General features: G+C 53.8%; 1 protein-coding gene across 4 annotated transcripts; it reads right to left on the minus strand.

Annotated features, from left to right (window-relative positions):
• Window positions 1-217: 217 nt before the first annotated feature.
• Window positions 218-23,919, minus strand: LOC116241762 (adenylate cyclase type 10). 4 transcript variants are annotated; one of them, XM_090132537.1, is made up of 23 exons: window positions 12,724-13,294; window positions 12,368-12,472; window positions 12,237-12,275; window positions 11,618-11,761; window positions 10,824-11,029; window positions 10,476-10,569; window positions 10,230-10,318; window positions 9,531-9,722; window positions 9,204-9,325; window positions 8,526-8,602; window positions 8,082-8,268; window positions 7,093-7,145; window positions 6,733-6,886; window positions 5,930-6,122; window positions 5,572-5,658; window positions 4,952-5,235; window positions 4,413-4,546; window positions 3,629-3,751; window positions 2,760-3,014; window positions 1,979-2,514; window positions 1,650-1,757; window positions 1,305-1,483; window positions 218-880 (listed from the first exon to the last, which is right to left on the minus strand). In XM_090132537.1, exons 1-23 carry the CDS (start codon window positions 12,872-12,874, stop codon window positions 694-696), a joined length of 3,699 nt encoding a protein of 1,232 aa, XP_089988663.1. In that variant the 5' UTR covers window positions 12,875-13,294; the 3' UTR covers window positions 218-693. The 4 variants fall into 4 exon arrangements, with proteins under 4 accessions (XP_089988663.1, XP_089988661.1, XP_089988664.1 ...); XM_090132535.1 differs by having other exon boundaries at window positions 1,305-1,757; XM_090132538.1 differs by lacking the exon at window positions 12,724-13,294 and adding an exon at window positions 23,727-23,919 and having other exon boundaries at window positions 1,305-1,757; window positions 11,618-12,472.
• Between the last annotated feature and the right edge of the window lie 16 nt (window positions 23,920-23,935).

A 23,935-nucleotide genomic window follows, 5' to 3' on the forward strand; every position in this document is an offset into this window, starting at 1 on the left:
AGTGCGAGCTCAAATGCTATCTCACTGGCAAAATCCCAGAGATGTATTTAAATGAATTCCAGAGGATGCTTTTCTATTCTGAAAGGCAAACCCACTCATAGCTTGGCTTTTCCTGAGTGACAAAACCTGTGTTTAGAAAGACATATTTTTTCTAGAAAGCACATGAAAATTAGATGTTTTTACATTTTCCAGATCTCAAGAATGGACATAACGAACATAAGGAAGCAAACATTTTATTAAGATAGAGTAGGTAAAGGAGAGTTGTTGTCCAGTGTGAGAGTTTGCAGATGCGTCGTAGCTCTCGGTGGTTGTTTGGTGGTCTTTTTGATGAAGGCTGATGTCTTCCTCGCTGTGTGCTCTTTGACGTCGGTCCGGTCGGAGGACACTTGGCTGGCTTTGGCTGGTTGTCTTACTGGCTACGACTTCTTCCTCCAATCTGTTGCTTCCTTGTTAATGTGTGGTGTTCTGCCCTAGCCAGCTGTCTTGCACTCCGTTGCAGACATCGGGTAGTTGTTACTTGGTAGATGTTACTTGGAGAAACAGGAGGCCCGCTATGTGCACTAACTGTCCAAGTCTGTAGTAAAGCATCTGTTATCGGCAGCCAAAAGCTGGATTGGCAAGGTCAGATCTGTAGCTGCCGATCCAGCACCCCATGAAGGCACACAGCTTTTAACTTCACTTGTTTTCCTTAATTCAAGGGTTGTCCAATGTTGTCCAGTCTGCTGCCAGGTAGGAGTGCATCTTCCTGTTCGTGTTAGCCTTCATGAGTGCTGCCAGGCGGGAGAACCTCCGTCCAGCAGATGTGCTCTCCTGGCTGTAGAGGTCCTCGAGCAAGGAGAGGCACCTGCTCTGCTGAAGCAGCCTGGCTTGCTTCTTCCTCCTGCCACACAAGAGAAACCGTTGGGCCCAGAGGCATGGCTGTGGAGCACTGAGTCAGACAGGACAAGGGAAAGCAGGGTGGCAGGGCTGGACGGCTACACTGCTGGAGGAAGGGAGCTGATGCCAGGAGGGCAGCCGGGATGAAGGGGGCAAAGGAAGAAGTGCTGCTGGCACTGTGGCTCTAGAGGTGCATCCCTCAGCACAAGCTGCTTTTTACCCAAAGGTGTGCATTCTTCTCCCATGCTGCGCACAGGAGACAGCGTGAGGCTGCACCATCCGTGGCTCTACCCACACATCACGCCTGAACGCCTCAGTCCTGTTAAGGCTTGGCAATGGGCTGAAAGCTGGGCAGGCCTGGGCCTGGATGCGTGGGATCAGGTACAAAATGGCTCTTCCTCTCCCGTGTTGTCCCTTCTGCTGCTTACCAAGCCTCCTGTGGAAGGGAGGACGCTCTGCCTGTGGCCTGAGGAGCCCGCTGCAACCTTTCCCACAGAGACTTGACAAAGGCCCCGGCACGGGTCTGTGGGAACTGCTTTTCCAGCAGGCTTAGCGCCTGCCTGCTCATTTTCCTGGCCAGCTTCACACATCCCATGTTGCTGCAGACCTGCACAGGAAGAGGGAGGCATGCAGATGTAGAGGACTTGCCCAAGTCCTGCAGACTCTGCAGAAATGGACAGGGGACAGGCTGTGGCAGGAATATTCCCTGCCAGCAGGGAAAGCATCTGGCTGCATGCCTCCGGACACCCTTCCGCTTTTTCCTGCTTCTTTACCTCTCCTTTGAGGCTGAAGAAGGTGGCCTCCTCAAAGCGGTCGATGGCATACCCTTTTTTCTCTAGGGAGCTCCTCAGGACCTCTGCTTCGTTCAGCTTCATGATGGCCTTCAAACAAGCAACACAAACAGCAGGTGAGCATTGGTGCAGAGCCCCTGGCCAGCCCCATCCTTCCCTGTTGCCTCCTGCAGCATCTGCTGTAGCAGGGCCCGTGTTCCTCTCGGTCATGCCTGCCCTAACACAATCCTGTGGGCTCAGAGCAAGGGAGAGGGAGCCCTCAGCCCTCCTCCATGCTAATGCAGCTCGTGCTGGCAAGCAGGGTAACTCACCATGGAGCTGTTGGAGACGTGCAGGTAGGCAGCTGCAGATTCCAGCAGGTAGTAGAAGGCTTGGGAATCACTGCTCACTGCCGCGTAGTGGCGAGCCAGGGGCACAAGCACCGCTTCGGCGATGGCTTCACACTGGCAGGACCACTGGCCACTGTCCTTGGCCTGCAGTGTTGTCTGCTTGCCCTCTGCCAGAATCCCCTCTGCAGGGACGGTCCTAGCCCTCCGCAGGTGTTCTCCAGCAACTACCAAGGCCTCCCAGCTGCTCCAGTTGTCCTTCTCAGCAGAGCCCTGGCAGCTCCCCTGCTCCTGGGGGCTGGAGATGCCGAAGCGGTGGAAGGCCACAAAGTCCCCTCCGTGGCACCTCTGGCATTTGTGTGCGTGCCTCTCCAGGAAGGCGGCACACTCACGGTGAATGTTTATCTTCTGCCTCGTGGGCCACAGCTCATACGTTGCCTCCCACAGCAGTGGGTTGCAGAAGGCCAGGATGTCAGACTGCTGCTGCATGGTCTCCCTGCTCACAGAGGACCTCTCCACCCCTGCAAGGCAAGGAGTGCTGGCCTCAGACAAAGCTGGGGCCAGACCTCAAGGCTGCCCCAGCTGGGACAAAGGCAACACTTTGGCATGTGCTGCTGCTGCCTGAGCCCGGCCTGTGCTCTGCCCGCAAGCACAGTGGCAGAGGCTCTTGCAACAGCCAGTGAGAACTTCCCTCTGCATGAAGCTAGGTGAGCAAGGCCCTGTGGAGTCACAGTGCTCCTGGGCCCATGCTGCAGCCATCACTTACCGCTTCCTGACTGCCCAGAGGTGGGCAGCCTCTTGGTAGCACCTCGCTTGTCTTCTGGCTTCTCGATGTTCTCCAGTCGCTTCAGGATGTTGTCCTCCACCAGCATGTCCAGCAGTGAATTAATCTCATGCATTTTACTACTGGGAACAATGTGAGCCAGCTGCTGGGTGGTAAACACCGGCCCTATGATGGCTGCAAACTTCAGAATCATCTGCTTCTTCAGACTGATCCGATCCAGCTCAGCCAGCATAATGTCTGTCAAGAAGAAGCAACACGTCTCTGTCTTGCCTGTCCCTGAGCTGAGGTTGGAGAAGCCGGACAGTTTCTCCAGAGGAAATGGGAAAGGCTTTGGCCTCCTTTCTGCAGGATGGAACCTGCTGGGCAACTAGAGCCCAGGGTCAGTATCGTCAAGATGGCTCTGCTCCTCTCACAGTCACAGGCCATGGGAGTCAGGGAAAGCAGAGACACTCAGACAATCAGTTTCCAATCAATGATGCAGAGGGCACGACCCAGCAGGTATGTGTGTCCCACCGTGCGACCTACTCGATCTGCACTGGGTTTATGCCCAGCAGTGCACACAGGAGCACAGAACATTCCCGCCAGCCCAGAGCTGGACTCAGAGTTCCCCCACCCATGATGTGCAGCTCACTGTTCGGCTCAAAGCTGGTCTACTGCCCACAGGGGAAAACCACAGCCCGTAAGAGCGCAGGACTCTTCTTGCTTGGGCTGGAGTCACCTTCCTGGCAGAGCCCCGAGGCTGAGAGGGCAGCCCTGCAGCACGCAGGTGCCCAGCCTCTCCCTTACCTGCACCCCAGGAAAGGAAGCTGGGGCACAGCCACAAACCGGACAGGAGCCGCTCCGCTCCTCACCTTTCAAGGCCACTGGCAGCATGGGGTTCTCCAGGCTCACGTCTGGTCTGAGGGTACAGATCCTTTCGCTGTCATTCCCGGTACCCGAGCTCGAGGCAGCTGTGACAGCGGGTGATGCCTTGGCTGCAGAAGATGGGAAGAGCAGGGGAAACATGAATAAGGTGCTACAAGTCGTACCTGTCATGGTCAGGCGCATTGCCTGGCCTGCACTGAACAGGGCCAGCAAGCAGGGCATGCCAGTTGATTCCCACTGCAAGCTTGCATTTGCACTGCCCCCCCAGCTCTCTTCTGTCTTCACACCAGCTTCAGACCAAATGCCCTTCAGTCAAAACTTCTGGGCTTCTCAGATGGAGAATGAATGTTGCGCGACAGAATGCGGTGGTGATGCTGCCTTCAATAGCACTACCTCCAGAGTCAGGGAAGTTGCCACTGATGCTCCAGAAGGCAAAGCCCGTGCAGGCTGCCCCTAAGCAATGGTGCTCTGCTTGGCATTGCTCTTGCAGTGGCATTCCCACCGTGCTCTTCAGTTCCCAAGGCCCTTGTGAGGACTTGAGGTTTTGAAGCAGTTTCCCACTCCCCCAGATTGGCTTTGCTCTCACAGGAGCTGAGCTGATGGTTGTCACGGGAGCAGCAAGGTGTGCAGCAGCCCACACCTCTGCCATGGCAAATTCTGCCCTGCTGCAGGGTCAGCCTCTGCCCAGAGTTACTGGGGAGACACAGGGCACGGCTGTGCAGGAGAGGATGCGCCACAGCGAACAGCGGATTGGCAACAAAGGGTGCTTACCAATCAAGTTCTGCCAGTTGTCCTGCCCTTCATCTGGCCTCCTGGTGTGCAACAAGAGCATGTTGTTGCATTGCAGGTAGCGCAGCAGTTCCTCACAGTAAGATGGGATGCCAGAGCTTCTCTGGATCAGGAACCTGGGCAGGAGCACAAGCAACACCAAGGAAGTAAGGTGCAGCACAGTTTGGATGGGTGGTGAGTCACTCAGACCTCGCAGGCTGACCAGCCTCTTCAACATGGAGAAACCTGGCTTCTGGAAGGGGCTTGTGTGTCTGGCCCCTCCCAGACGTACAGCGTTCCTGGGAGTCCATCAGGAAAGGCTGATGGACAATGCCCAAAGCACAGAACAGCAAACCACGGCAACAGCGAAGGGCTGACACCATCCAGACTCTGCTGCTCGTGGCAGTTGCCCATTCTTAGCTCACACCTGCTATGGCCAGGCTTAAGGAAAGACCCATCAACTCCTTTTCAACAGGGTGATTCCCAGCTGTGGTCAGCATAAGTGCAACCCCTACGGAAGAGCTCCCCAGACTTGGGCTTACCTTGCTAGCTCCCTGGAGATGCTGCTCACTCCAAGGTCCTGGCAGGCTTTCTGCACCACAGCTGAAGCTTTCAGCCCTTCCAGACGAACGCAAGTGGTTCTCTCGGATGTTGTTCTGTCAGCGGCAGCTTTGAAAATGCTCTCTGTTCTGTCCTTGACTGGAGCTAAGCTCATGACCATGAAGACCATGACACTTTGGAGCATTGGCCACATGATAGACCAGGACACAGGGTCGAGGAAGTGGGCGTTGTCGATGAAAAATATGCCAAATTTCCCTCCAAGCACCTAAAAAACAGGTGGTTCTGAGTGGAATCCAGTGGATTCTTGAGCGTCTTCCAGGGAGGACACATAGCCTTTCTCGCTCTCACGACAAGGGGATATTCAGAAGCCTCTCCTCAGCCACCTCCCTCTCCAGGAGTTTACCAACTTTGTTGTGCGAGACTGTAAAGTCGTCTCTAACATCAGTTTCGCAGCAGAAGGAGAGAAATTTGCCGGGCAGAGTTTCTGGAGGGCTGTGACCCAGGCGAATCGTCCCCTCAGGCAGCCTCCAGCCTGCAGTGGAGCCTGCACCCGGCACGATTGTTTGCCTCCTGTGAGGCCGGAGGAAGGAGACCTGCTCACCTTCTGTAGCATTTGCGTACAAGTCAGGTGGAACGCACTGGCCCGTTCAGTGGAACACATCTTGGAAACTTTGTCTGTGATGGGAAACTGTCCAGGAAAGACAGAGAGGAACATTGCTGCAGGTCTGGGCACACCTATCTCCCAGAGCAAGACTGCAGAGCAAAATGCCTCTGCTTTTGCATGTGGCCAGCACCAGCCCCCCTTCAATGGCATTTGCAGGGTGCTGAACAAAACACGGGGGGGGGGGGGGAAGTGCATGGCACAGGAGCACCCCATGCACAGGGGCACAGGAATCAGACAGCACTGAGCTGAGCCACTCCCAGCAGAGCATCCAAGCAAGACGGCCTCTCACTCTCACCTTAACTGAGAAAACACTGTTTAGCAGGCAATAGCTGCTCTCTTCTATTGTGTCTCGGAATATGGTCTGCAGAGCGCGCTGCCTCTCACTGGAAGTTTTAGCGTCCTGGAGACCCAGCGCCCTGGCCACGAGCAGACAGATGCCAGAGAAGGGCTGCTTCACGTTGTCCTCTGTCAGTTCCACAGTGATGACCCTGCGGTGCAAAAGCAGAAGACACTGAGATCCAGAATTGCCTCCTGGTAGCGCAAGCTTGCCCAGACAGCAGTGCTCAGTGGTTGAGCCGCCTTGTTCTTTCTGCAGAGGAAAGTGGGACTCTTCAGCCACACATCTCCAAGTGCTTCCTGGAGAGGACCAAGCTTTCCCCTCATCGTACAAGAAAGTCCCAGCCCAGGTCACACACTGCATGCCCTGCAGAGGCCCTCATTGGGTGAAGAAGGAAGGCCTCAGCAGGCGGCAGGTCTACGTCTGCCGCCCGGCCTGCAGCAGGGCTCTTCTGCCCCAGTGCTCCTTCTGGAAAACAGAGGGCAAGCAGTGCTTCTGAGACGGGCCACCTTGCTTCCTCTCAGCTCCACAGCTGAAGCTCTTTCCGTCTCTTTGTGCTTGGCCCAGGGACAAAGGAGAAAAGCACTGGCTCTCAAAGCCAGCTTGGACTCTCCGAGAAAGCGGGTGCTGCTTGGGAAGGTTTGCAGTAGGCTTTTTTGGGAGGCTGCAGCGCAAGGGCTGGCACCCGAACTGCAGTGTTCCACAAACACCAGCGGATGGGCAGGGGAGGGGTGCCAAAGCGACAGCTCCAAAGTGCTTACCTGTGCTTAGCAGCCCGGTCTAAAACGGCCAGCTTGGCAAGTAAGTGGCTCTTTCCAGAGCCTGGAATGCCCACGAATGCCACGGTGTGTGGTTCTTCCAAAACATCATAGGCCTCCAAGCAGCAGTCAAAGATTTCGATCTCCTCCTCCCGACCTGTGCAGACCCACAAGAGAATCAGCTGCTGCAGCGTGCTGAAAAGCGGGGAGCCCCTCCAGTTCTCTCCCCTACCCCGCAGCAGACAGGGAGGGAGCGAGGAAGCGGCTGCGTGGGGCTCAGCTGCGTGTCAGGGCAGCACACAGCACAGCCCCTGGCACTGGGCAAAGGGAAGCAATTGGGCTTCACATGAGTTCTTCACCTACCCAGCAAGGGACCGTAGCGTGACCTCTCCTTGGCAAGGCCCATGTCATATTGGCTAGAAGGGGGAGAAAACAAAAGTCACTTACTTAGTCAGAAACCGCTGCACGCAGAGCCTGCTGTGGAGGGGTGGAGACCCCCCTCTCGAGCAGCATGTTACCCAGAGCATGTTCCCCTGGCCAACGCTCCAGGTGACACACTAGGACAAGTCTCAAGCATAAAGAAACCCAGCAGCCACGGCAGGACAGCCGAAGCTAACAAAAGTCCCTTGCCGGAGGCAACAACCAAAGAAATCCAAGATGAGGAAAGAAGCCAGGCTACGATGCTGGCTGGCTGGCTGACTGCTTTGCTAGCCTGGACAAGCAAAACAAGCCTCTTGGAAAGGAGGACCTGTGTCTCTTAGTGGCTTGGGATGCCCAAGCTGCTGGCACCTTTGGCTCAAGTCTTGTAGTGGTTTCCAAGAGACAGTAGCATTCGTGTTCAAAAGGCCCTCCAATGAGGAGGTCAAAGCTGGGCCCAGAGGAACAGCAGAGGACTGAGCAGGAAGGCAGGAGGAGGCAGAGCATGCCAGCAGCCCACCTTTCCCAGTGGAACACGACTGACCCAAAGCTTCCTGCTGGGAAGCAGATGGGGAAAAAACCCCACCCCATGCAGCAGAATGACCGCTGGCTTAGTCTTACACGTGGTGGAACAAAGCACAACAGTGCAAGCCCAGAGGAAAGCTGCTCGGACAAAGCCCACAAGGCTAGCCTGTGCCTCCAAAAACAGGCTAGCCTTCCCCATCCCAGTGCCATCACTTCCACTCTCTTAGCAGCAAGAGGCACAAGGGCAGAGAGGCAGAAAGCAGACCCACACTAGAGTCTCCGATCTTCTCACCCACAGGCAAGGTCTGTGGGAGACCAGCCTGGTCTCGCTGCAGAACTCCTCTCTGTTGGCCAAGGTTGTACCCTTGAAGCCCCTCTCCCCTCACTTGCACAGCTCAGAGAACACTTACTGCTCAGTGATCCCCAGGTATTGATAGATGGTGACGGGATCGGTAACACCTTTCATGTCTCTCTTTGGCAACTCTTTGAAGCAGTAGCTGGGCAGGCGAGAGGCTGCATACGTCTCTGCGTCACAGGACACCATCCCTGGGTAGGCCATCATCATGCGGGCGGCTAAATTCACCTTAAAGCCAAGGACTGCCACAGAGAAAGCATACGTCAGCGCAGTTGGGAAACCTTCAAGGCCAAGGGCAACCTCCCCTCCCAGGCACAAGCCAACCCAACTGCCGGGTAAGCGAACCCAAAGGGAACCGCACGTCTCTGAGCCCATCCTCCTGCCTCAAGGCCCCAACGGGCTGCAGTGTGTCCTTGCCTCAGCCCATCCGCCTTGTCCAGACCAACGTGCTGAAGCAGACCCATGCCAGCCTCACGTTCCTAAGACAAAGGAGCCTTACCTGTGTGTTCAAACCTCTCGGGATGGCCAGTGAGGCCGCAGAACGCCGTCCCGCTGCTGACCCCGACAGAAGCTCGCCTGGCACACAGAAAGAGTGACGTGCATTCAGCAGCAGCCCTGCTGCAGTCCCACTCGCCCTGTTCCATCCCTTCCCACCTCTCCCCTCCCCGGCACCGGGATCACACAATCCAGCATGGGTCGTGAGGACTTAGAGAGCTTGGGGTGCAAAACGCCCCGGTGGCAAGGGATGTAGGTAGGGCACATGCAAAACCATTTGGACCCTTCCCCCGAGGCCTGATGGCTGCAACCTGCGTCAGGTCACAGACTCTTCTCCTTAGCAAGGAGGCAAGCAAGTGCTGCCTGCACACCACCCACAGTGGCAGTGACTGGAGGTCACTGGAGGGACTGGGCTCAGGCCTTGTTCCTGGCCCCATTGCCCAGAAGAGCCTGCCTCTGGCACTGAGGAGCTCTGTGCCCTGGTGAGGGCTCGCTCCAGCACAGTGACTGGCAGGCAGCACCTGGGGGCTGTGCCTGGCTGCCGTGGTCTAACCTGCCACCTCTGAGATGCTGCCTCCTTCCAGCCAGGGGCAAAGCAGGACAAGCCAGGGGGCATGTCTCTTGCTCATCAGTCCCCTCGTGCCATCCCAGGCAGCACACACACCCCATCACATGCACTCACTGGAGTTTTCTCAGCTCCGTGGAGGCCTTGTGGAGGATCTGCATAGCACATTCCAAGGCGTGGGTGCTCTCACAGGCCAACTTTTCTCCAGGAAATCCAAACACGCAGAGGAAGGTGCAGCCCTGCAAAGAAGAGGTGCAGTACGCCTTGCTTTACAATACTGGTGGCCAGCAGCTGATGCATTCTGCCACAGGCACCAGGGAGACCAGTGGAGCTTCAGGTCAGCCCACAGCCACAGATCCCAGCAGCAGGCAGAGCTGCTTCTCATTCCCCTGCTGCCAAACAGACAGAGGCATCCCGGGGATAGGATGGCTATCATGCACTCACTTTGTCAAACAGAAGAGTTTTGTTGATTTCACCCTTGTGAGGGTTGATGATTTCTGAAATCATACTGCTGCTATCACTGAGGCTGCTGCTGAGCTCCACTGTGCTGATCTTGTCAGCAAACTGCAGCTGGACAAAAAGGCTGGTGACCGGCCGTAGCTCAGAGCACAGCTCCAGTGGCACGTCCTGATAAAGCTGCAAGAGAAGAGCACAACAGCTTTGCCAGCCTGCTCTCCCGGGGGCTTCTCTGGGCCCACAACAGACACCAAGGGACAGCAGGCGTGCTGGCAACGCCAGGTACTACTGGAGGATGGCAAAGTCCTCCCAGGTACCGAGTCCTGGCACAAAGCTACTCTGGCAACACTCTGTCCTGTGACACGTGCGGGCACAAGGGGAGGCTCTTTGCCATCCTTAGGCACCTGAGCGGGATCTTGTCCCCCTTGCTCCCTCCCCCATGCCTGTGCAACCTCCAAAACAACAGCCATGCAGAAGACAGGCAAGGCCGCCTCCCACCACCCCTGTCTCTCAGAGGAGCAGCACAAACGGACAGCTTCCGGGCACGTCTGGCCCCAGCAGCCCTGGCATCTCTTTTCCTCAGGCTCCCGCCTCAGACTGCACTTTCTTTTGGCTGCCTGTTCTCCCGAGAGCTCCACACCATCTCCTGCCCTCCCTACACGCAGCCGCCAGCAGTAGTGGCCGTACCTTCTGGAGAACAGCTGTTGATATGTGCTTCTCCAGCCTCGCTTCCACTTCAGGATTACCAGAGCTCATAAGAACCGGTCTTCGGAGGCCTAGGGAAAGGAAACGCAGGCCGTCACTGGCACGGTAGGATGCAGGGGCTTGGGAAGCTGCACACAGCAAAGGAAAGGTTCTCCTGCACTTGCTCCCGCTCCTGTCTGAAGCAGGCAGGAGCCACCTTTCCAGCCAGTCACAGGACAAGCAACTCACCCATCCCTTCCAAATGCCAGTCCCCTCTGTATAAGTTCAGCTGGTCTACAGCATATTGGTAGTCTTCGTGAGCTAAGTGACTCATTCCCACAACCTGAAGACACACAGGAGGAAAGGAATGCCACTGGCCTCCCTGGAAGCCCCAGGGCACTCGGCCTGCCCCTCCACTCTCTCTTCCCAGAGAAGGGCAAGCCCACCTCCCTGGACTTTCAGCTGAGGTGCAAGGCCAACAGCTTCAGCTCTCTGCCTACGCTTATGGTTAGGGCAGTAGTCACGTTCAGCCTCTCAGCCGCCTCCCCACCCAGGTGCGGGTCTTCCAAAGGGCTCGAGGCCACACCATTCACCCACCTTCATGGCCCGACTGCCAGCAATAGACTTGACCCTGATTCTTTGCTGCTCACACAGCTCCCAGCAGGTCTGTGACAGCACAATTTCATAGGCAGCCGAAAGGTTTTGGGCCTCGATAACTTCATCCAGGGCCTGGCTGCAGATGAAGAAGTAGTGACGATCCCCGCCTCTGACGGATATGAAGGAGAGAATCCCGGCGGAGATCCCTGGGGGGAGAGAGAGACCAGCAGCGTTAACACAGGGAACCTTTGGAACTCGGTGGCCTCCAGCTGCACAGAAGCTCAGCGGACGCCCAGCCTGGAGACAGGCACCAGGGAGGGGAAGGGCCTCGTGCATCCTTCTCAGGGCCATACCGACACAGGTCCCAGAAACGGGCGTCTAAAGAGGGGCAAACAAAGTCAACACTGACAGTGCGTTGGCACTGCCGGGCGTCTGAGCCAGCAGCCTACAGGCTAGCCCAGCAGAGCAGCAGCTTTGAGCAGCGTCTGCTCTGTTTACGTGAAGGCAGGTTGCCTTATCCAAGGGGCAGGCGAGACAGGGGCACGTCTAGGGACCGGGTGTGGGATCTACCTCCCAGTGGGGTCAGACGCTGGGGCCCCCACAGACGGAGCGGGCTGTGCTCTGGGACCCTCACTGGGAGCGACGGGCCTGTGCTACAGCTGACGCGAGGCAGGCAGGGAAGGAGCCCTGACATCCCCTGCCCTCGCTACCTCCTGCTTGCCCTGCAAATGCTGGCAGGGGAGGCTATCCCTCGGCTCTGGAGAGTACCGGGGCTGACCCATCTGTGCCCGTACCTATCTTCAGGTGGAGCTTGAGACCCATGTGTGTGTCATGAGTGCCGTACTTCTCCTGGATTTTCCTGGAGCACTGCAGTGCCAAGTTGATGGCCGTAGGCAGGTGAGGCTGTGCTGCTCTCCACAGCACCAGCACAGCATCCCCTGGGGAAAGGCAAGGGAAGGTGAAGGCTCTCCCGAGGGCTGACTCTCCCCGAGTTGCGCCCAGCCGCAGGGACAGCAGCAAACAGCTGGCCAGTGTGCCGAGGAAGATGGGACCGTGGGAGGGCATCATCCTGAAGGACCTCCGGGGCAGCCTGGCCTCAGGGACCCCTCCCATCTGCCGGGCCAGCTACAGCGACCTCCAGGGCAGCAGAGCAAGAGGGTGGGTGGTGGGGGGCAGCAGTGAGGCCGCCACCCCCCACCGCCCCGCCAGTGCCCCTCAGCACTCAAAGACAGGGCTCCCTCCCCCCCACCGCTTCTCCCATGTCTCAGCGCTCCTGTAGAAGCCCTGCTCAAAGCTGGAGACAAAGCAGTTCCCCTTTGCTCTCCACAAATAGCAGGGTGGAATCCAGGAGGCTCCCACGGGAGATGCTGCGCATCAGCAGGACGCTGACTCTGCCTCCTCCTAAGGACACACCTGCAAACTTCAGGATGTCTCCTCCAAAAGCCAGCACCTCTGCAGACAGATAGAGGGAAAAGCAGAGTTAATGGGACGCCTTCTTCCAGGAGCCTTGGGGATGCCCGACAGCCCAGCAGCACGGCTCTTACCCTCCAGAATGTCACCCATGTAGGCGTTGAGGACATGCGCCAGCTCCTCAGCTCCTCTCTCTGGTCCACTCTGCTGGATACACTTCTCTGCCAAGGCAGTGAAACCTGCCGGAAGGACACCCACAGATCAGGACGCGTCTGCATGCACCTGCAGCTCCCCCCTTCCCCAGCCCCGGCTCAGCGCTCGTCACAGCCATGGCTGACGGCCCGGGAGAAGCCGCCCGCTCTTTGGGCAGCACGGCAGGAGGCCTGCGCAGTGACGACAAGATGGCCAGCCTGTCTTGGGGCAGGGCTCCCGAGGGCCTGGAGCGTCCCAAGGGCTCGTGTCTGCGGGGGCTCCGCCGTGCCCAGCCCACCTGAGACATCCGCCAGGAGCAGCACTCCCTCAAGCATCTTGGGGTAACCAATGTCCTCCATGAACTCCTTACGGAGAAGGAGATTGGGAAGGAACACCGCCTTCTTCCCCAGATCTGAGTAGTAGCACTTCCTCTCCCAAGCAGAAGCCATTGTCAGCGCCCTGTGGTACCCGGGGTACCTCAGAACAAGACGACCCTGTCCCGCTGCAAGGGAGGAGGACGCGACGCCCACCGCTCAGGCGGCAAAGTGAGCCCAGGGCCGCGGACGGTCGGCTGGCCCTCTGCTGCGGTGACACCACAATCGCCGGGCAGTGATGTCATCGCCAACCTCACAAAGAGCTGCCCTCCGGCAGCGCAGTGGGCTGCCAGCACTGTGCTCCGTAGCCCGCGGAGCAGCCTCCGCCGTGACCCAGGCTTCCCCCTTGACGCCGAGCCACGGCCTCCCAGGCCTCCCTTACTCGAATCGCTTGAGGATTCAAGAATTTCTCTGGTTGTGTAGTGATGCAGACACTGCACAATTACAGGCAGGAAAAGGAAAACTCTGGAGCTCGAGGCGATAGCTGATTGCCATTATCCTTGCACGCTTTCCTATGTAGTTCTTTTAACCTTATGCATCGGATGAAGTAGGCATTCTGCAGCTGTACTCCTCATCCGAGGCTGAACAACATCATTTTTGTAGTCGCTGCTCAACTCGAAAGATAAGGAGAGCTCCCCTTACAGAATGACTGCTGCTGGACCTCCAGCATCAACCCTGTGCCTAAGGAAACTTCCAGAATAAAGGTTTTAAAAAAGGTTTTGATTTCATACTTCATGTGCTCGCGTTTTCAGAAATCTATTGCTTACAGGTTGATTTTAACCTAGTGGGGAGAAAGTCACTTAATTTTCTAAATAATCATTTTCTAAAACATTTTCCACGTTTGCTTTTCTTAGACGTTGCCTACACCTGTTTGTGCTTCCAACCACAACTCAGGCAGCCTTAGTTGTTTACTACGAGGTAACTTCCATTCCCAAGACGCAGTATGCATTTTCTCCTCAGTTCTGCCTGCTGTTTTTCCCTTGCTTTCTCACTACCTCTGGTGCCTTCACAAAGGACCTGTGGTTTCATTCTGTTGGGCATGAAGAAAGGTGTTAAAAAAAAAAACCCTTCTTACTGCTTAACTCTTCAGGGCGGTCAGAGTACTGGAGAGGATTCTCCTAGACATCAGTTTGAATAAACAGATGTACAAAAGTGCCCTCCTGTGTTTCCTTTCCGTCTGCTACGAGAGTCTTTAAAAACGCTTAAGAAATTTCTCATGGCACACAGAGTGTTAACACTGTATTCTTAAGTCTAAGCACGCACACAAATATCAACAGTTGGAATCAGAAAGAACACAGAGATGTTCTGAAAATATGTTCAGGAAGCAGGCTTGTATGCCGCTATCACATTTTGCACTGCAAAACAAGGTGTTCAAGTAGTTGTAGGGTTTGTTGGTCACTTGTCCTTCATTGTACCACTCAGCACTCCTACTTTTGTATCTCACTTGGACTATAAGGCAAGAGAACATCAGCAGAAGAGAGCAACAAATCTAAACAGGTGTAGAACTCCCACTTTTCACATTTTCTGAAGCATTTGGTCCATTTTCTGAAGCAGTAACTGTGAAAACAGCTATAAAGCAAGGTTTTATGTTCAAAGAAAAACCTGAAGAAGTAGTTAGCATGAGCATTTTGCATGCAGGTATCGTCCTTGTTTTGTCAGCTGAATGGCATTACTCTCGTGTGAAAGAATTGCCCTGCTGAAGAAAGGAAGACTTGAGGGTTCAGGTCCTGAAACGCTGCTGCGCTTTGCTATGATTTCTCAGAGGAGGGAGGGTCTACTGCTTTCTATTTTTTTGGATCTGCCAGCATGCAGTACTCTACTTGTGTGCAGAATGGGGCAGCCTGTGTAGCACTATGTACCACTGCTTCTTGTCTTTCTTGTACCATTTTTCACAGAAATGTTTTAGGCAGTCTAATTTAGCCTCTTACTTACTGTTCCCCACACGCACGGAGACAACAAGGATGCATTTCCTTGGCCTTTCTCAGGGGGTACTTTTACTTTATCTCATGACTCTGCGCTCTGCAGCTACCTATATGGGCAGTCTCCAAAAAATAAGAACCCCTCCTATCCCTTCTGCCATGATGGTAAGTTTTCTGATAGCTTGGATTCTTATGACAATTCTCTTCCTATTTGTTTTGTTTTGTTTATGTTTTCTCCTCCTCTAGTATCACGTTTATAAGCAAAGTTCTGCTCCACTTTTTTATAAAGGTCACAGGGTTATCTCTGGACACAAGTCCGTGACAGAGGGACACAGGCCCTGGGAAAAAGGCAAAAAAAGAAAAAAAAAAAAAAAAAGGAAAAGGAAAAGGTACGGTTTGCCACGGGACCCGGCCGGCTCCGGGCCATGTGCGCTCCGGTAGAGGGGGAAGGGCATAGAGCTGGCAGATAGTTTTAACAAAGAGAAAACACGATGGCAACGATCTGAGGAGGAAGTAATTTACTAAATTAACCAAATCAAACAAAATGAGAGAGGAGAGACAAGAGTAGCCAAAGTACGAGTCAAACCACGATAGTGTGAGAAGCACGTGCTTTTCTCCGCGGTGAGCCGACATGGCCGATCCAGAGGCAGAGGGAGAGGGAGATGCTGAGTCCTGTCCGGAGCTCCACCCCACTTTCTCCTCCTGCCAGGTCCTCTGGGGATGCCGCCCCCTCCCCTCCCCTCCCCTCCCGTCCTATTAGGATACTCAAAGTGCCCATAAAAGGCAGTAAAGGGGACCAGAATATTAACTCTTTAACTCCCATTGGTCCACATGATGTTCTGATGTGGAATACTGACAACAAAAAATCACAAAACCTCAACAATAAGCTCTTATTTGCCACCCAGATTACCTCTCCACAGAGGTGTGTTGTCTTCCAGGGGCTTGTGTTATAGACATTAGAGAGGCTTGACCACAGCTCATTAAACTGGAAAACTACTATCCTTTCGTCGTCATTCAGGATGGGTCCTAGGATGCTGTGATGGGGGAATTGAGGAATGCTAAAAGGGACTTTGCATCCCTTGGAAAGATGTTGAAGTGATCAGGGATGCAGGCAGTATTCTCCTCTGTCCTCCCAGCGTGTAGCTGGGACCCAGAAAGAAGGAGGAAAACATGACAGGTAAATGACCAGCTGAGGGATAATGTCTGTATCAAGGCTTTGGGAATTTTGATCTTAGGCAGGCCTTTGAGATACTGGGTGTGTGGGCTTATGAGGATTATGCAGGCTTATGCAGTCCTGCCCCTCTGACTGAGCAAGTGGGGCACATGCGAACAAGCATGCTGTCTGGATTGATTACCAGGGCTTTAGACTAGTTTTGATGGGCGGAGGGGAGTAGGATGTGACAGAGAAGGGCTAGGGGATGTTGTCACTGTTAGAGATAGCAGGGAAAAATCTCTGTGTTCTCCCATAGGATCGTGGGAGGGCTCCTCAGGGAAGGTTTGCCAATATCCCATCCAAAATCTTGCATCTTGCACCTTCTGCTTCCCTAAAGTGCCTGTATACCAATACGTGCAGCATAGGAAATAAACTGGAAGAGCTGGAGTTCTGTGTACAGTCACAGGGCCATGATTTCATTGCAGTCATGGAGACATGGTGGGACAGCTTGCATGACTAGAATGCTGTCATGGAAGGCCATGTTTGGAGACACAGGCTGGGGAAGCAAGGTGGAGGAGTTGCTCTTTATGTGAGAGAGCAACTAGAGTGTATCTAGCTCCACCTGGGGAAGGGTGAAGAACATGTGGAGAGCTTGTGGGTGAGAATTAAGTGGCAGGCTGGTATGGGTGATACTGTTGTGGGGGGGTGTACTACAGCTCACCAGATCAGGAAAATGAAGTTGATGAGGCCTCTACGAGCAGCTGGAAGTAACCTCTGAACCCTGGGCACTGATTCTCATGGGAAACTTTAATCATCCAGGCATCTGTTGGGGAAGCAACATGGCCAGGTACATGCAGTCTAGGTTGTTTCTACAGTGTGTTGAAGATAATTTTCTGACACAGGTGGTAGAGAAGCCAACAAGGCAGGGGATACTTCTGGACCTTGTTCTTAACAACAGGAATGGACTTGTTAGGGATGTGAAGGCTAGGGGTAGCTCGGGATGCAGTGATCTTGTGATGCTTGAGTTCAAGATCTTGAGTGGAAGAAGTAAGGCAAAAAGCAGGATTGTTACCCTGGACTTTTCGATAGACAGCTTAGATCTTTTTTGGGATCTACTTGGAGGTATCTCATGGGCTACAGTGCTAGAAGGTAAGGGAGCCTGTGAGAGCTGGGCAACATTTAAACAGCACTTCTTCCAACCTCAGGATGAATGCAGTAGAAAATCTGGGAAAGGAGGTAGGAGATCTGTGTGGATAAGCAAGGAGCTCATGAATAAGATCTAAGGGAAGAAGAAGGTCTATGAAATGTGGAAAAGGGCCTGTGCTCCTGGCAGGAGTTTAGGAAATGGAGAGTTTCCCTCTGGGTGAGGAGGGGATTGTCCAGAAATGTCTGGGTGGGATCAGAGTGCACAAATCCACGGGCCCTGATTGGATGCATCCATATGTGCTGAGGGAGCTGGCAGACGTTATTGCTGAACCACTGTCTATCATCTTTGAGAGCTCTTGGAGAACAGGAGAGGTGCCTGAAGACTGGAGGATAGTCACGTCACTGCAGTCTTCAAAATGGGCAAGGAGGAGGATCTGGGAGACTACAGGCCAGTGAGTCTCACCTCTCTTCCTGTAAAGGTGATGGAACAGCTTCTTCTGGATACTGTCTCTACGCAACTGGACAAGAAGAAGATTATCAGGTGTAGTCAGCACGGATCACCATGATCGATCAACCTTGTACCCTTCTATGATGGCATCACTGTCTGGGTGGGAAGATGGGAGGAGAGCAGTGGATTTCATCTACCTTGACTTCAGCAGGGCTTTCAATACAGTCTCCCATGAGACATCCTGATAATGAAACTGAGAAAGTGTGGGATAGATGAGTGGATGGTGAGGTGGATTGAAAGCTGGCTGACTGGCTGAGCTCAGAGGGTGGTGATCAGCAGCACAGAGTCTGGTTAGAGACCTGTGACCAGAGTGTTCCCCAAGTATTGATGCTGGGTCTGGTTTTGTTCAGTATCTTCATCAACAACCTTGATGAGGGGATAGTGTCCACCCTCAATAAGTATGCTGATGATACAAAGCTGGGAGGAGTCGCTGACACACCTGAAGTCAGTGCTGCTATTCAGCAGGTCCTGGGCAGGCTGGAGAGATCCAGCTTTGCTCCTGGGAAAGAATAACCACATGTATCAGTACAGATTGGAGGATGACTTGCTGGAAAGGAGCTCTGTGGAGAGGGATCTGAGTGTCCTGGTGGACAACAGGCTGGCAGTGAGCCTGTAGTGTGCAGTGGTGGCCAAGAAGGCCAATGGGATACTGGGGTACATTAAAATGAGTGTGGCCAGCAGGTCAAAGGAGGTGATCCTTCCCCTCTACTCTGGTCCGATCAGGCCTCCCTGGAATTCTGTGTCCTGTTCTGGACTCCCTGGACAGGGGTCTCCTGGAGAGTATCCAGCGGAGGGCCACAAAGATGATAGAGGGTCTGGAGCACCTCTTTATTGAGGAAAGGCTAAGTGACTGAAGTCTGTTCAGCCTTGAGAAAAGAAGACTGAGAGGGGATCTTATTAATACTTATAAATATCTTAAGTGTGGGAGTCAAAGGAATGAGGCCAGACTCTTTTCAGTGATGTGTGGTGATAGGACAAGGGGGAATGCTTACAAACTGAAGTATAGAAAGTTCTGCACAAATATGCGTAAAAACTTCTTCACAGTAAGGGTTGTAGAGCACTGGGACAGGCTGCCCAGAGAGGTTGTGGAGTCTCCTATGGAGATGTTCAAGATCCACCTGGATGCCTACCTGTGCAACCTCACCTAGGAGCCTGCTTTGGCAGGAGGTTTGGACTAGATGTTCTCCAGATGTCCCTTCCAGCCCCTAAATTCTGTAATACTTCATAGTGAAGGTGATGGAGCACTGGAACAGATTGCCCAGGGAGGCTGTGGGTTCTCCTTCTCTGGATATATTCAAGACCCACCCAGTTGCCTACCTGTGCAGCCTGCTGTAGGGAGCCTGTTTTACAGGAGGCTTGGACTAAATGATCTCTAGAGGTCCTTTCCAAGTGCTACAGTTCTGTGATTCTGTGATTGATTCTGTGATTCTGTGACTCTGACACTGACATGTGTCTTGGAATGCACCAAATGTTGTGTTTACAGGAGATTGTAGACATGTCTCAGAGATATCTACTATGAGTAAGACTCTTCAAGTCAGCTTGTACCACCATTGGAGTTGAAAGCATGGAAGAGATTGGAGCAAATTTGGCCTCCAACCTGCATATTTCCTTATCCAATTGGCTGATCCAGCTGGATTTAATGCCATTAATCCTTATTATACACCCTTCGTAGCCATCGTCTGCTCGAAATTTTAACACAGGTCAGGGTGCAGTCAGTCCCCTTAAGGACGGTAGTACAAGTCCATCGGAATACAGCTAGATGAAGGTGCTCTGCATTATGGGTGAATCCATGAATGTCAGAGTTCTCATTGGGAGCAGTCAAATTTTGTAAGGTTGGATGTGCAAGTCCATTTGAACATGGCCAGAGCTGTAGCACCAAAGTGAGTATAAACCTTTTAATGCAGCACATTCTCAGCATTATGGACAAATAGCAGGCTTGTATGCCGCTATCACATTTTGCACTGCAAAACAAGGTGTTCAAGTAGTTGTAGGGTTTGTTGGTCACTTGTCCTTCATTGTACCACTCAGCACTCCTACTTTTGTATCTCACTTGGACTATAAGGCAAGAGAACATCAGCAGAAGAGAGCAACAAATCTAAACAGGTGTAGAACTCCCACTTTTCACATTTTCTGAAGCATTTGGTCCATTTTCTGAAGCAGTAACTGTGAAAACAGCTATAAAGCAAGGTTTTATGTTCAAAGAAAAACCTGAAGAAGTAGTTAGCATGAGCATTTTGCATGCAGGTATCGTCCTTGTTTTGTCAGCTGAATGGCATTACTCTCATGTGAAAGAATTGCCCTGCTGAAGAAAGGAAGACTTGAGGGTTCAGGTCCTGAAACGCTGCTGCGTTTTCGGGTTTTTTTTTTTTTTTTTTTTCGTAGAATCACAAGGTTGGAAACGACCTATAAGATCATCTAGTCCAACCATCTTCACACTGCCACTGCTACCACAAGCTACTAAACCATATCTCGCAGCTCCTCGCCTCTTGAACACTGCCAGAGATGGCGACTCCACCACCTCCCTTGGCAGGCTATTCCAGTGCCTGACCACTCTCTGAGAGAAGAAGTTCTATCTTAAGTCTAACCTAAACCTCTCCTGGTACAACTTGCAGCCATTTCCTCGGGTCCTGTTCGTTGCCTGGGAGAAGATGCCAAACCCCTCTACACCACAACCTCCCTTCAGGAAGTTGTAGAGTGCAATGAGGTCTCCCCTGAGCCTCCTCTTCTCCAAACTAAACAATCCCAGCTCCCTCAGCCACTCCTCAAAAGACTTGTGCTCCAGACCCCTCACCAGTTTAGTTGCCCTTCTCTGGACACGCTCCAGGGCCTCAATGTCTTTCCTGTAGTGAGGGGCCCAAAACTGAACACAATATTCAAGGTGCGGCCTCACCAGTGCTGAGTACAGGGAGATGATCACCTCCCTGCTCCTGCTGGCCACACTATTTCTAATGCAGGCCAGGATGGCGCTGGCCCTTTTGGCCACCTGGGCACACTGTCGGTGCATGTTCAGCCGAGCATCAACCAACACCCCCAGGACCCTTTCCTCTTCCCAATCATCCAGCCACTCATCCCCAAGCCTGCATGGGGTTGTTGCGGCCAAAATGCAGGACCCGGCACTTGGCCTTGTTGAACCTCATTCCATTCAGTTCAGCCCAGCGACCCAGCTTATCTAAGTCCCTTTGAAGGGCCTCCCTACCCTCAGGCAGATCCACACCACCTCCCAGCTTGGTGTCATCTGCAAACTTACTGAGGGTACACTCAATCCCCTCGTCTAGGTCATCAATAAAGATATTAAACAAGATAGGCCCCAGTACCGACCCCTGGGGGACACCACTTGAAACAGGTCGCCAGCTGGACTTCACTCCATTAACCACCACCCGTTGAGCACGGCTCTCCAGCCAGTTTCTTACCCAAAGGAGGGTGTACCTGTCCAGGCCACGGGCAGCCAGTTTCCCCAGAAGAAGCCTGTGAGAGACCGTGTCAAAGGCTTTGCTGAAGTCTAGGTAGCCTTTCCCTCATCTACCAGTCTGGTCACCCAGTCGTAGAAGGAGATGAGGTTGGTCAAGCACGACCTGCCTTTCATGAACCCGTGCTGGCTGGGCCTGATCCCCTGGACACCACGCACATGCCGTGCAAGCTCTCCCAAGATGATCTGCTCCATTACTTTCCCCGGTACCGAGGTCAGGCTGACAGGCCTATAGATCCCCGGATCCTCCTTACGGCCCTTCTTGAAGATGGGAGTCACATCAGCAAGCCTCCAATCCTCTGGGACCTCTCCAGTTAACCAGGAGCGCTGACAGATGGTCGAGAGTGGCTCAGCAATCACCCCCGCCAGCTCCCTCAGCACCCTGGGGTGTAGGCCATCCGGTCCCATGGACTTGTGACAGTCCAGATGGAGGAGGAGGTCTCTGACTGTCTCCACCTGAATCGCTGGGGGTGCTTTCTGAGTAGCATCCCAGACTTCCAGATCAGGGCGTAAAATGCCCAGAGGATAACTGGTCTGGCTATTAAAGGCAGATGTAAAGAAGGCATTGAGGACCTCAGCCTTCTCCTTGTCCTCAGTGGCCACATTCCCTGCTGCATCACGTAAAGGATGAGAATTATCCTTGGTTCTTCTTTTGCCATTGATATATTTATAAAAGGATTTTTTGTTGTCTTTTACTGCAGTGGCCAATCTGAGTTCAAGTTGGGCTTTTGCCTTCCTAACTTCCTCCCTGCATACCTTAGCTACTTCCTTGTAATCTTCCCAACTAGCCTGTCCCTTCTTCCAGAGGACACAGACTCTCTTTTTCTCCCTGAGTCTCAACAGTAGTTCCCGGCTCATCCACACCGGTCGTCTACCGCTGCGGCTCGCCTTATGGCACTCAGGGACAACCTGTTCTTGCGCCTTTAAGATCTCCGTCTTGAGAAGCGTCCAGGCTTCCTGGACCTCTTTGCCCTTAAGAAGTGACTCCCGTGCTACAAGCGCCCTGAACAGATCAAAGTCTGCCCTCTGGAAGTTCAAGAAAGTAGTTTTGCTGGTCACTCTCTTGACGCCTCCAAGAATAGAGAATTCTACAGTTCTATGGTCGCGCTGCCCAAGACGGTCCCCAGCCTTCACTTCTCCCACCAGTCCTTCTCTGTTAGCGAAGATCAGGTCTAGCAGGGCCCCACCCCCGGTAGGCTCTCCTACCAGTTGCATAAGGAAGCTATCCTCCACGCACTCTAAAAACCTCCTGGACTGCTTCCTCTGTGCTGTATTATACTTCCAACATATGTCAGGGAAGTTGAAGTCTCCCGTGAGAACAAGTGCTGGCGATCGCGTGACTTCCGCGAGCTGCTCATAGAAAGCTTCATCCAACTCTTCATCCTGGTTAGGCGGTCTATAGCAGACCCCCACCAAGATGTCGCCACTACAGGCCTTCCCCCTGATCCTTACCCATAGACACTCAACTCTGTCCTTACGAAGCCCAAGCTCTTCAACATCAAAACAGTCTTTGATATAAAGGGCCACACCACCACCCTTCTTTCCTCATCTATCCCTTCTGAAGAGCTTGTAACCATCTATCACAGCACTCCAGTCATGGGAGTGGTCCCACCATGTTTCAGTAATAGCAACAAGGTCACAATTCGCCTGACTCACAATCACTTCCAACTCATCCTTCTTGTTGCTCATGCTGCGTGCATTGGTATAGATACCCTTCAGTCAAGTCGTCTGCCTCCCCCCCAGCTTACTCATCGTTCCCTTAGGCTCATCTCTTGCGGGTCCCGTTCCCCCTTCATAGCTAGTTGAAAGCTCTTTCTATAAGCCCCGCTAGCTCTTGCGCTAGTATTCGTTGCCCCCCTAGAGATAGGCGGGTTCCACGGACAGACAACAGGCCAGGGGCCGAGTAAACGGCCCCATCATCAAAGAATCCAAAGTTTCTGGCTCGACACCAGCCTCCGAGCCAATTATTCATTGCTCGTATTTTCCAGTCCCGCTCGGTGTCCCTTACTGCCCCCCCTGAAGGTGTAGAGCAGAAGATCACTTCAGCTCCCGCTCCTTGAACTAAACGCCCTAAACCCCTGAAATCTTTTTTCATAGTTCATAGATTTGTCTGAGCGATTTCATCACTGCCCACCTGAACTACGAGCAATGGGAAGTAGTCTGATGACCTAACCAGCTTAGGGAGTTTCCCGGTTATGTCCCTGACCTGAGCCCCAGGAAGGCAGCACACTTCCCAACGGACTGGGTCAGGTCTGCATATGGGGCCCTCCGTTCCTCTGAGGAGGGAGCCACCCTCGCCCTTCCCCTCTTGTTCACACCCACGCTTTATCACAGCATTAGAGAACCACAGAACGGCTTGGGCTGGAGGGGACCTTAAAGGCCGCCGAGCCCGTAAGGCTGCCCCTCTGCTCTGCTCTCGTGGGGCCCCATCCAGAGTACCGCATCCAGCTCCGGGGCCTCAGCACAGGAGGGACATGCAGCTGTCTGAGCAGGCCCAGAGGAGGGCCACGAAGGCGATCAGAGGGCTGCAGCTCCTCCTCTACGAGGACAGGCTGCACTGAGCAAAGACGAGCTGCCTTCAGCCTCGTCTACGAAGGCTGTGCTGAAAGCGCTGCCTCCTGATTATTTCCTGGAGACTGCAAGAGCCACACAGAGCACAGCAACGCTGGCTGACAGAGCAAACACCGTCTTTCAACAGTTAACACCATCAGCCAGGCACTGTCACCAGCACTGACCAAGAGCCTGCACGCTGTGCTTGTAAACATCTGCCCCGGCGGAGGTCCCCGACCGTCACTGACACACTGCTAAACACACCATCCGCCCCTCGCCGCGCTGCGTCCGCCGCCTGCCGCGCACAGACGCTCACTGACACCGACGGCCGGCAACGAGCGCCGCTTCCTCCCCGTCGCGGGCTCCGATTGGCTGAGCCGCAGCGCGCGGGAGC

This window comes from Phasianus colchicus, chromosome Z (genome assembly GCF_987193195.1).
Source record: "Phasianus colchicus chromosome Z, bPhaCol1.hap1.1, whole genome shotgun sequence".
In the NCBI taxonomy this organism is placed as follows: Eukaryota; Metazoa; Chordata; class Aves; order Galliformes; family Phasianidae; genus Phasianus; species Phasianus colchicus.

Excerpts from the sequence above, each read along its gene's own strand:
- LOC116241762 (XM_090132535.1), bottom strand. The coding sequence starts at position 12,874 with ATGGCTTCTGCTTGGGAGAGGAAGTGCTACTACTCAGATCTGGGGAAG. Across the intron at positions 12,473-12,723 it reads GCTCCTGGCGGATGTCTCAG|GTTTCACTGCCTTGGCAGAG; the intron begins GTGGGCTGGGCA and ends TCCTTCCGGCAG. Across the intron at positions 7,146-8,081 it reads TACCTGGGGATCACTGAGCA|CCAATATGACATGGGCCTTG; the intron begins GTAAGTGTTCTC and ends TCCCCCTTCTAG.